This window comes from Tupaia chinensis, unplaced genomic scaffold (assembly GCF_000334495.1).
Source record: "Tupaia chinensis unplaced genomic scaffold, TupChi_1.0 Scaffold000054_1, whole genome shotgun sequence".
Lineage (NCBI taxonomy): Eukaryota > Metazoa > Chordata > Mammalia > Scandentia > Tupaiidae > Tupaia > Tupaia belangeri.
The window spans coordinates 2,017,358-2,030,488 of NW_006159512.1; the positions used below are offsets into that span (position 1 = coordinate 2,017,358).

Genomic DNA, 13,131 nt, shown 5'->3' on the forward strand with positions numbered 1-13,131 from the left:
AGATCTTCTTGGGTTGATTCTATGTGGGCTTCTTTGTATTTCTTGGGTCTGGATATTTGAATGCCTTTCTAGGTTTGGGAAGATTTTTTTTCCAGGCTTTCATGGAATAGATGATCAATGCCCCTATTAGTTTCTTCACCTCTTGGGATACTGATTATCTGGATGTTTGGGTGTATAATGATATCTAATATTTCTCATATGTTATTTTCATTCTGGGGGGTTATTTTCCCAGTCTTTTTGGTGAATTTTTCTAGGTCAGAGATTCTGTCTCCTATATATGAGATTCAGTTTTCTGCATGATCTAATCTGCTTTTAATACTTTCAAGAAAGGTTCTGATTTCCTGTATTACAGCCTTCATTTCTAATATTTCCATTTGATTCTTTTTTATGGTGTTGTTTCCTCTTTCATATTCTGCAAGAACTTCCTCACTTCCTGGGATCAGTTGTCTCTTTGCTCCTGTATCTTCTAGAGTTCATTGTCTCTCTTCTCTTGCATCTCTGTTAGCTTTGTCACTATGAATATTCTAAAGTCTTTATCAGATATTTTCACGAGTTCCATTAGTGTCTGTGGATAATGAGGAGTTGTTCTTTTCCCTTGGGGAAGAGATATTTTCTTGGTTTCTCATATTTCTTGTGCCTCTTGTGTTTCTGGTCGTTTTCTTGGTTTCTCATATTTCTCGTGCCTCTTTTGTTTTTGGTCATCTGATGGATTATATGTTTCTTCCTAAATTTTTGAAGTTCAATCTGAGTGTTCAAAGGCATGCAGGAGAAGGTGATCCGCAGTATCTCTGCAGTGTGGTTTTTCTCCCTTTGTGCAGCAAATTCAGTAGGAACTGAAGATTATTCTTACCCTAATAGTAATCATGTCTTTGATTACTGTGCACTTAGACCTGTTTGGACACTCAGTGTGTGGAGGCTGAGCAGCAAAGTGATAAAGATGAAAGAAAAAGGAAAAGAAAAAAAAGAAAAAGAAAAAAAAAAGAAAAACCAATAATAATTTTTTTTTAAATCAAAAAATGAAAATCACATGGCATGCTAGTATGAAAGGGATTGCTCACAGCTCAGATGCAGATGACTTCTCAAAGGGCCTGGCCTTTGCCTCTCCAGTCTAGGTTGGAGTCTGGAGGAAGTCTGAGCAGAAATTCTTCAGTTTTTCTAGCCCTTGAAAGGGATTACTTACAGCTCAGATCTGATAATTTCTTAATATGCTTTCTGGCCATTCATATGACTTCCTTAGAGGATGTCTGTTCAGCTCCTTTGCCCTTTTTTTGTTTGTTTGTTTTGTCATAAGGTACATGGGTTTGACAGAGAGGGAAAGTTAGAAATCATCTACCAGGGCAGAGAGCCACACTGTAGTTCTTTCTTCTCCATTCTCTTCTCAGAACCCTGGGCATATATGCACTTGTGCCCAGTGTGCTTTTCAGACTGCTGGGTCTGGGACTTGAATTGCTTAACCGGCCCTATAGGATTCATCTACTTTAACTTCGGTGCCACCTGCTGGCCCTGTCCTAACTTTTTAAAAATAATTATTTTATTGGGACCAGCAGTTGGCCTAATGGCTATGTCGCTGGATTCCCATGTAGTTGACCGCGGTTCGAGTTCCAGACCCGGTGGTTTAAACTCACGCCGGACACGTGTGCACCCAAAACCCCGAGAGGAGAATGGGGAGAAGGGATTGCAGCATGGCCATATCCCTTGGTGGGTGATTTCTCGCTTTCTGTCTTTCTTTCTCTTTCTGGTGAGCACACATGCCCTACAGCGAAAACCTCTTAAAAAAAAAAAAGAATTATTTTATTTAACTTTATTCATTTATTTACTTACTTACTTACTTACATATTTAAATTTCACCAGAGAGGGACAGAGCGAGAGAGCAAGAGAAAGAGAGAGAGAGGGAAAATGAGAAAGAAAGCCACCAGGTTCAGGACTTTAACTGCAGTCATGGGAGTCCAGCAACCTTAACAACCATGTCACCTGCTGGTCTAGCCCTGTCCTAATTTTTAATGAATTCTTTCTTCATTGTTTTTGATATAAATCAGAGGTTTATCTTCAAAGTCAGAGATTGTTCCACATTGTCTAACTTGCTATTAATACTTTTAAGAGTGATTTTGATTTCATGTATTATTTTCTTCATCTCTAGAAGTTCTATTTTATTTATTTATTTATTTATTTATTTATTTATTTATTTATTTATTTCATAGGGCTCATGCACTTGCTGGAAAGAGACAGAGAGGGAAAGTGAGAAATCACCTTTAAGGGAGAATGGCCACATTGCAATCCCTTTTCCGCTGTTCTCTGGGGATTTTGGACATGTACACGTATGCATCTGGTGTGATTTTTTAAGCCACTGGGTGCAGGATGCAAACAGTGGTCGGCCATGTAGGAATCCAGTGCCTTAATCACCACACCATCTGTTGACCTTATTTGATTCTTTTTTAACTTGTCACTTCCTTTGTAGAATTCCTCCTTCCTGTCACAGAATGATTTTCTCATCTCCTAGAATTAGTTGTCTGTTTTTCCTTGCATCAAGTAAGTTTCGTTAGGATGAATATTCTGAATTATTTTTCTGACATTTCTGTGATTTCCTATGTTTCATCCATTATTGATGAGGAGTAACTATGTTCCTTTGGGAAATAAATATTTTCTTTTTTCTTTAGATATCTGTTGTTTCTGCATTGAGTTAAGCCTAAAGGCTTCTGGTATAGTTCTCACTTCCTAATTTTTGGTATAGATGAGTTTAAGGAGGTCTAGAATAGCTATAGTGTGGGGATCCTCAGTTGGGGCAGGTAGCCCTTGCCCTGTACTTGAGTCTGATGGGAGGGAGAGTGTGTACCTTCCCTGCCAGCCAGTTGGGGTGCGAGTAGTGACCAGATTCCTCACTCTGTTGGATTGAGGGTACTCTTTTTTGCATCCTCCACTTCCTCTGAGCTGTGCAGTTTTGATTGTAAATGAAGCTCCACTTGCTGGTTGGCTTGAAGGATGGAAGAGCTCTCTTGCTAGTTTGGGGTAGGAGTGGGGTGGGAGGTCCTTTTTTTTTTTTTTTAAAGTTAAAATGCTTTTGCACCTCCCTATGATGTGTGTGAGTCCTGTTCTATCTGTTCTAGTTTCGTTGCTCTTCTGTGGGTGGAGCATGCTGGAATCCACAGTGGGAGTCTAGGGTTCCAAATTTCAGAGTACTTCTTGTTTTCTTCTCTGTGGAGGACATGGGCTGGGGAGAAGTCTTCCAGAGCCTCACTGGCTTTAGGTTGTTGACTCCTCTTTACATTTCCAAACTGCAACTGTTGGATTGTTGGGAAAGTCATGACGCATTTTTGCATAGAAAAACATGGAAAAATGTGTCATGACTTTCCTGACAACCTGATATGTGCACCAAAAGTTCCTACCAACTTTTTTTTTTTTTTTGGGGGGGGAGAGATTTTCACTGTAGGGCGCGTGCGCTCGCCAGACAGACAGAGAGAGACATAGAGACAGAAAGCGAGAAATCAACCCCCAGGGGAGATGGTCACGCCGCAATCCCTTCTCCTCCATTCTCCTCTCGGGATCTTGGGCACGCACGCACACGCGCCCGGCGTGAGTTTTAAACCACCAGGTCTGGGACACGAACCGCGGTCGACTACGTGGGAGTCCAGCGACATAGCCATTACGCTAACTGCTGGTTCCCCCTACCAACTTTTTCTTGCATGTTGTCAGTGCTGCCAACTTCTCTTTCCTTGGGGGTCACATGCAGGTGGTGGCCACAGCCCACAGACCTGTGGACTGGAAAGGCAGTGGCAGCCAAGCCCCTGTTCTGAGAGCCGCCATGTTCCTTCTTCTCGCCTTGTTAATTGCATCCTTATCTACCTTTCTTCCTTATCTATCTTTCCACACTAAAACCTTGAAATCGTCCAGAACGCTACCCTGTGCTTTGTGTTGTACTTCTCAATGTCTCTTAGATTCACATCCTTAAGGCTGTGCTCTTCACCCCATTCTCTGCCCATGTCTGCACCTCGTGCATGCTAGTCATACTGCCTGAGTCCTTCACTTGAGCACCGTCCCTGATGGTGTACAGGCTGACCCTTAGCCCACCACCATCTCTTTCTGCTGCATCATTTTCTCTGTGCTTGCCTACTTCCTACCTTCATCTTCTTGTTCATGCTGTTAACTTTGGTTTGACACAATCTTCTACTCCTTTTTTACCTTGAAGCATTGTGACTCATCCTTCGAGACCTAGATTTGAAGTCAACTTTCTAGCGAAGCCTTTTCTGACCCTCAAACAGTGTTAGCTGTTCTACCTTCAGTGTTCCCATTATATTTATTCATGCTTTTACTTCATAGATCATTTCCTGTTCATGAGCTTATCTTCCTGTTAAACTATAGACTTTCCAAGGGGAAAGACTGTATCTCCTTCATCTTTGTATCACCAGTTCTTGGCCGATAGTGCCTAGAATGTGGTAGTTTTCAGTGTGTGCTTCCTAAGCAGACATGGCAGAACCACAGGAGAGAATTTGGAGAGGAAAGACCAATATTTAGCCAAGATAGTAGGATGTAGGATCATTCAGTGACTAAGATCACTTACCGTGATTAGAAATTTCACTTTCTATAATCTCACTTGATTTTCACACCATAGGTACTATTGTCCCCATTTTACAGATACAGAAACTGAAGCGAGAGAAGCATATTTGTCCTAGGTCACAAACTATTGTAGTAAACAGAGTCAGGTCTCACAGTCAGGTCTGTTTTACTCCAGATTGCTCTTGACTGATTCCATGTTCTTTCTTTAAAGATAAGGAAGCTGTGACTTGAGTTGAATTTAACTCAAGTAATTAAAAGGAAACTCAGAAAAATTAACAAGATTGTTGGAACTTGGGCTTCTTATGAAAGTTTATGAACTTTCAGAGACTAGAACTTCCATGTGATTGAATTTATGGTTAAAGTAGCACTCAAGGCAGGGTTTACAGATGCTTATTTTGAATGACTTATTTTCATTCCTAAACACCTGTACTTGCCTTCCAGATTTGGAATTTTGAACACCTCTCCCCTCTTCATGAGTTGCGGGGCCACAATGGCTGTGTGCGCTGCTCTGCCTTCTCAGTGGACGGTACCCTGCTGGCAACTGGAGATGATAACGGAGAAGTCAGGGTAGGTGTTTGCTGACAGGGGAGCACTGCCCTTCCTGTAGCTCCAGCTAGCACCCTTCACCACGCTGGGGACCTTGGGATCTGGAGGCACAGGCCCTGGAGTTCTGGTTGATTCCTTGTTTCGTTTCTCGTGCACGTTGTATTCACAATTGCACTATGTTGCAAGAGAGACTTCATTTTGGAGTTAAAGCATTTTCTACATATGTGAGGAGGCAAGTGCCCTAGTTATTTGCACTGGTTCTCTGCTGCTAGCTCAAAGATGATTCATCCTAATTCTTGGATTTGAACCAACGATTGCTTTTAGTGGCAGAATTTGAGGGGAAAAAAATTGTAAATCATTGTTTAGGTTCTAAATAAATGCCAAATTCTGCTGTTTCAGGGCTGAAAGTAAAAATCTCTTTAGCACTATACCTGTTAGATAGTCAGCACCGGCAGAGGGTTTGTTGCATTCCTCTTTGCGTGGGCGGCTGTTGTTAAATAGCACAGAAGGTCACATTTTAGTCAGTGAGTAAGCATCGAAGCGCTCCTCACTGAGGGGCAGTCTGCAGGGTAAGTCAGTTTTTATTATCCTGTAGTGCTTAAGATATACATAGAGAAGCCAGCAGGTGGTGTGGTGGTTAAGGATACTGGACTCCCACATGGCTGACCACAGTTTGAATCCCAGATCTGGCAGCTTGCTTTTTCACTTTCTCTCTGTCCTTCTCTGGTCAAATTTAAATAAATAAATAATGTTAAATAAAATAATTATTTAAAAAAGATATACATAGAAACTTTGCCAACTTTATTTAGAAACAGTATCTCTAGGAGACATGGAGTGCTGTTTTCATTGTGTTTGCATGCAGGAAGGTTAGAACCCATTGAAAGGCAGCCGGCTTAGTGGTGTTAGAAGAATTGGGCAGTTGCTGGAAAAAGTTTGGCTTTGGGATGGCTGCTTTGATTACTATTATATAAGCGGGTCCCCCCCCCCTTTTTTTTTCCCAAAGAGAGATTTCAACCCCAAAGCATGGCAGTATATTACAGAAGAACAGGAGGGTACTATGTAGTTTGTATAAAGGAGCAGAGGTATCACTATTAATGGATGGGCTTTCCAGGAAAATTAAGGTTCTCCTGCTCAAGAACTAAATAATCAGCCTGTTCCGTACCAGTCATGTGATGCTGGGTCCACTGAGGTGGCAGGGCTTCTCCGAGAGCATTCATGATGTTCCATGCTCCAGTCTTTGGATAAAAAGGCTCCTTTACTAACTAGGGAATACTGCTTCATTTTTCGGAAACTCCTACAGGAAAAAATTGTCTCTTAAAATTTTGTGTGTTATTTAAAAATGTTTTCTTTTTTTTTGAGAGGTTTTTTCGCTATAGGGCGCGTGCGCTCGCCAGACAGACAGAGAGAGACAGAGAGACAGAAAGCGAGAAATCACCCCCCCCAGGGGGGATGGTCACGCTGCAATCCCTTCTCCTCCATTCTCCTCTCGGGATCTTGGGCATGCATGCACACGTGCCTGGCATGAGTTTTAAACCACTGGGTCCAGGACGCGAACCGCGGTCGACTACGTGGGAGTCTAGCGACATAGCCATTGCGCTAACTGCTGGTTCCCTAAAAATGTTTTCTTGATATATATTTAAAAATGCTTTTCTGATTATTCAGAGCTGTTGATTATGTTTATCATATATCTAGCTGTCTTACTGGACACTTTTCTTTCTTTCTTTTTTTTTGAGAGGTTTTTGCTATAGGGCACGTGCACTCGCCAGAAAGACAGAGAGAGACAGAGAGATAGAAAGCAAGAAATCACCCCCCAGGGGGATGACCACACTGCAATCCCTTCTCCTCCATTCTCCTCTCGGGATCTTGGGCATACATGCACACGTGCCTGGCATGAGTTTTAAACCACTGGGTCCAGGACGCGAACCGCGGTCGACTACGTGGGAGTCCAGCAACATAGCCATTACGCTAACTGCTGGTCCTGTCTTACTGGACACTTTCTAATGAGTTTTTCTATTTGGTTTCCTTGGATTTTCAAGGGAGAAACGTTTAAATGATGATTTTTATTTTATTTTATTTTTTTGGTAGCTATTTGTCTCTATTTCTTCTTTCTATTCTGATGTGCATTTTTTTTGAAAAATTAGATCACTATTCATATGTTAAGTGTCACTGGAAATATTAGCATCTGGAGGTATTTGGGTTGTTTGTGGTTCATAAGAGTCTAGTAAAATGGGACTAGCAGATGGCTTAATGGTTAAGTATCTGAACTCCCATGTGATTGTCTGTGGTTTGAGTCCTGTACCTGGTGGCTTAAAACTCATGCCAGGCTCGTGTGTGCATGCCCAAAATCCCAAGAGGAGAATGGAGTAGAAAGGATTGCGGCATGGTCACCTCCCTGGAGAGTGATTTCTCACTTCCTGTTTCTCTGGCTCTCTCTGTCTTTCTGGGGAGTGTATACACCCTATAGCAAAAATCTCTCTCAAAAGAAAAAAAACTCCAATAAAGTAATCTTAGAATTTATATATATTTAGTACCTAAAAGGACTTATTTAAAATATGTATACTATAGATATTTAAATGACATTTGACAACATTCTTGCTGTGAGTCGTTAGACTAGAATTTTGTGATTTTCTTGAGGTAACTTGTATATTAGGCCTTTTTTGCTTATTCCTTGTTCCACCTATAATTCTCTTTTAGTTTTAAAAAAATGTCAGTATACTAATCAACTGCTTTAGTCCTTTTTTTTTTGTTTTTTTGTTTTTGTTTTTGTTTTTGAAGAGGTTTTTGCTATAGGGCATGTGTGCTCGCCAGACAGACAGAGACAGAAAGCGAGAAATCACCCCCCAGGGTATATGATTACGCCGCAATGCCTTCTCCTTCATTCTTCTCTCTGGATCTTGGGCATGTACGCACACGCTCCCGGTGTGAGTTTTAAGCCACCGGGTCTGGGACGCGAACCGTGCTCAACTACATGGGAGTCCAGCAAAATAGCCATTATGCTAACTGATGGTCCCAAGTCCTTTCATATTTTAAGAAAAATTTCCGAACATGTTCTAGAGAATACATACACACATGCACATATAGATATTTATATGTTAAAGCTAGAGAAGCTTCTGAAAAATCCTGTTCATGAATCCTGTGTCATGTTTGTAGATCTGGGATGTCTCGAATGGTGAGCTTCTTCATTTGTGTGCTCCGATTCCAGTAGAAGAAGGAGCTGCTACCCATGGAGGCTGGGTGACTGACCTCTGCTTTTCTCCAGATAGCAAAATGCTTGTCTCTGCTGCAGGAAATCTTAAGGTAAGAGTTCCTCAAGGACTGAAAGAAAAGAGCAGCCTGTATCATACTTTTCAAGCTATTTTCATTTCCTGTTTCTCAGTTGGGCCTCTTACTACTCAGCAGAGCGAAATGGCAGTTACCGTTGTCTCCGCTTGCTGTGAAGAAGCTGAGAATGCGTGACTACTCTCCTCCAATCCCGTGGAATCTGTGGTGGCAGTGGAGGGGCGCTCTCAGTCTAGAGCTCTTGTGCTGCCCCTTAGGCGTCAGAATGACTAGCAAGTGTTTAGTTTTATTTTCTGCGTCACTCCTTGTTAACTATTTTGGTTGAAATTCTTTTTTAAAAATGTATTTGGCAACATCTTCCCATCCGTAATAATGAATATAGTAGCAACAGCATATTGCTTTATAGTTTACAGAAGGCTTTACTTCCATAACCTCATTAGCCAGCTGAGTGAGGCTTAAGTTTTCTTCTCCTTGGTTTAGAGATGAGGAAACTGATTTTCATGAAGGTTGTGACTTTCTTAAAATTGCATCATTAGTAAGTAAAAGAGCCAGGACTCAAACCCAGGTCTTCTTTCTCCTCAGTTCTCTCTAGCAAGTTGGCTTTTGCAGATTTACTAACTACTGCCTGTTGAGGTGAAGGCTTGAGTGTGCTGTGGTTCTTTGGGGCTATTTTTTTGTTTTTGCACCGACTTGCCAATCCAGTCAGTAGGATTGTGGTAAGTGCCTGCTGTGTGCTAAGGTAACACCGTGTGGCACAATGGTTAAGGTGTGGCTTTTGCCTCCTGAGGCGTATCGTTCGTGGGGGAAGCAGATGGTCTACATATACGGTCCTTAAAGTGCAGGAGTAATGTGGGACACATTTGTCTGAGGATACCGCAGTATAAAGGAGAGGAGTGAGCAGGCCTACCTTTGGAGTTAGTGGGCGTTTCCCCTGGAGGTGATGCTTGCAGTGAGTCTTTGGAGTAGCGGTTTGACTTGTAAAAGAGGTAGAAGATGATATTGTATATTGTACTGGCCACATGGACACTCTACATCTTTTTTATTTAAAACAGATCTATCATTAAGTTCTTATAATACTATTAATATTTTATGACAGAAGAGATGATTTACTGTACATGTATTACATTTGGCCATAAGAAGCAGCAGTAGTCCCAGAATGTACAGGTCCCAGGGAAAGAATCATAGGGGCTGTTTTGGTTTGAGCAACATGGGTCTCTCACAGAGTTCTTGGTGATCCGCTAGCCATGGAAGTTCTAGATCCAGAGACAGACTCAACAGTATCTTATAGTTCACCTCGTGCCAGCACCCCCAGCCTCTGACTTAACATTTCTGCTGCTGTGGCCTCCATAGGTCCACAAGCTGCTTATTGGACCTCTGCCTCATCTTTCTTCTTTTATGCTTCAGTCTGCGCATTTGTTTCTTCCTCCACTTGGCTCTCGTGGTATGGAGGTTTCCGAGAAAGTGGTGCTAAGGCCAAGAGAGCTAATACTATTCTATTTTTACTGAAAACAGTCAAGTATAGGAGATGGTTTCTGATTAATTGTCCACAGAAAATAAAATTCTTCTTATAAAATGTTGCAGTGACCTTCACCTTTTCAGGCCTATTTTTTATTCAGCTAGTAGTTCTTTCTCACCTCTCGTCCTCCTTTAGTGTGAAGGTGAGCTGTAACTTTAACCTGCTCTGAGCATGAAGCTTAGAGGAGAGACATTGCTGTCTTTGGGTTGGGAGCTGGGAATCCGAAGCTCTATCAGCTGCTGAGAAGCTTAACTGCTCAGCTTTGACAGTGAATTTCTAGAGACCATTTCATTTGATTCTCTGGGCCCCATAGAATACTACCACATAACTGTGAGTCTGGCTTACGATATGTTATAAAGATCAGTGGCCAGATCCTCAGGTTTGCAGAGGTTTTTATTATTTTTTTTAAAGAGAGATTTTTGCTATAGGGCACATGTGCTCACCAGAAAGACAGAAAGTGAGAAATCATCCCCCAGGAGGATGGCCATGCTGCAGTTCTTTCTCCTTCACTCTTTTCTTGGGATTTGGGACACACACACACACATGCCCAGTATGAGTTTCAAGCCACTGGGTCCAGGACTCGAACCACAGTCGGCCATGTGGGAGTCCAGCAACGTAACCATTATGCCATCTGCTGGTCCCGATTTGTAGAGTTCTTAGAGAACCTTGAAATAAAGCAGAAGAATAGATAATCATACTGTAGAGGTTATGTCTTAAGGATGGCAGAACCTATGGTCTATATATTTAGTTGTATATTTAAGTGTCAGTCAGGCTGCTTTTGCCTTCTGGTTTGATTGCTAGCCTGGTTAAACTGATTATACAGCCCAGCCTGCACCTACCCAGCATGCTAACGAGACTGTCTAAACACACGGAGCCAATTAGAAGTAAAAAGGAACAGCTGCTGTAGTGTCCAAGAAAAGTCCAGAGTTGACATGGGTTCATTCTCGGTGTTGTCCATTCTGTAGGCCTTCTGAGTCTTTTTACTTTGGATCCAAGCTGTATAAATTGAGGGCCCATGAGAAGAAGTCGGGGCTGCTGTGGTGGACAGCTGTGGCGTGGCGCTCCATGTGCTGAAGCCACATAGGAAGGTGCTGCGTTTGCATTCCGAGGCCTCCCCGTGCACGCTGGGTACATGTGCGCATCTGTGATACTGGCTGGCTGTGGCTGGGGTGGATCGTGATGTGAGGACACTGCTGGGGCTACCTGTCTCTCTCTCTCTCTTTCTCTCTCTCTCTGATAGAAGAAATAAATACACACCAAAGATAAAGTAGGATCCAGTAACTAAAAAGTTCTTAACTTACAGAATTAGTCCTGTTTATAAGTGAAAAAAAAAAAATAACATAATTTAGCTGTTTACCTGCTTTATGCCACAGAGATGCCATACTGTTAGGAAAACAAGGAGACATTGTTGGTTCAGGCTGGTTTGAAAAAGGGAACACACGGTGATAAATGGAGATGGCAGAGTGTCATGGTCAAATGGAGATGGCAGAGTGTCATGGTCAGGAGCACGGGCCTGGGTGCAGACTGCCCAAGTTCGAACCCTGGTCTGCCACTCATTAGCTTCGTGACCTTGCACAAGATTGTTTAATCTTTCTGTGCCTTGATAGTTTCATCTGTAAAATGGGGGTAGTAATACCTGTGCCATTACAGAGATTGCCCATATACCTCCTGCCCGCACATATGCAGCTTCCCTGCTATCAGCATCCCCGTCAGCGCTGTGTGTTTGTTACAACCGATGGACTTACATGGACACGTCATTGTCACTCAAAGTCCAGAGTTTACATGGGTTCATTCTCGGTGTTGTCCATTCTGTAGGGTTGGAGAGATCCGTGATGCACACATCCATATCATGCAAAGTATGTTCACTGCCCTGTGTACCTTTGCATCTAAGTCCATGTTCAAATCGTGGCCGATGAAGCCTTTCCCAGTGGAGTGGTCTGTTTAAATAGAGGGAAGGAAACGGGAACACTGGATTAGGAAGCCAGGAACTCTGCCACCTCTGCCACCTGCTAGCGGGACCATCTTGGTGGCAAGGACTTTTATTTGTTTTGTTTATAAGCCAGAGGGCATGTGTACTTGCCGGAGAGACACAGAGGAGGAGGGAGAACGCACCCTTCAGCAGGGCATGGTCACACTGCAATCCTGTCTACATGCTGTCATGATTTTAGGCAGGCAGGCAGGCATGCACAAGCACCTGGCAGGGCCATATTCGAACTGCGGTCTGCCATGTGGGGTCTGGCTCACTTAAGCACTAGGCCATGGAAACAGCCTGGTGGCAAGGCCTTTCTTCTGTCACAACCCCAACTCCTTTATTTGTGCAATGAGGTGATTGGGCTAGGTGATCTCTAAGGGCCTTAGTGACTGAAAGCTAAGGATTCTTCCCTGAGGTAGGTACAGAGTCTCAATAAGTGGGTTTTGGATTTCTAAAAAAAAGCTCTTTCTGTAAAGCAAACATTATGTGTGGGAGAGAGTGTATTTCATTGGTCATTTTCTTGTTGCAGCTGCTGGCAGCCTTGTGCTTACTGCAGTTGTCAGTATCTAAATTTCTGAATTGGGCACTACCTTTTATACTTATATATATATATATTTTTTTTTTTTTTTGAGAGGTTTTTGCTATAGGGCACATGCGCTCGACAGAAAGAGAGAGAGAGATGGACAGATAGAAAGTGAGAAATCACCCCCCAGGGGGGATGGCCGCACCGCAATCCCTTCTCCTCCATTCTCCTCTCGGGATCTTGGGCACACACGTACACACACCCGGCATGAGTTTAAGCCACCAGGTCTAGGACTTGAACTGTGGTCGGCTACATGGGAGTTCAGAGACATAGCATTACGCTAGCTGCTAGTCCCCACACTTATATTTTATAACCAGACTTTTTACTTAACTAAATTAGATTTTTTTTTGGTTTTGTTTTGTCGTGGGGTGCATGCGCTTGCTAGAGAGAGAGGGAGAGAGAGAAAGTGGGAAATCACCCCCCACCACCACCAGGGGGTGGCCATGCCACAATCTCTTCTCCTCCATTCTTTTCTTGGAATTTTCGGCACACATACACAGGTGTCCGGTTTGATTTTCAAGCCACCAGGTCTGGGACTCAAATCACACAGTTGGATCTGGGACTCAAACTGCATAGTTGACCATGTGGGACCTCCATGCCACCTTTTGGCCCTATGACTAAACTTAATCTTAACCCTTACTTTTTTCTTTCCTTTTTTTTTTTTTTTTGGAGGGGATTTTTTCATTG

At 42.7% G+C, this 13,131-nt stretch overlaps 1 protein-coding gene across 2 annotated transcripts in view; it reads left to right on the top strand.

Moving 5' to 3' along the window:
* APAF1 (apoptotic peptidase activating factor 1) overlaps positions 1-13,131 on the top strand; it is a 104,800-nt gene that overhangs the window by 89,777 nt on the left and 1,892 nt on the right. For both annotated transcript variants that reach the window (XM_014591696.2, XM_006141372.3), the window contains 2 exons: positions 4,990-5,115; positions 8,245-8,391. In XM_014591696.2, coding sequence (XP_014447182.1) covers positions 4,990-5,115; positions 8,245-8,391 — 273 coding nt within the window. The remainder of the gene's footprint in view (positions 1-4,989; positions 5,116-8,244; positions 8,392-13,131) is intronic.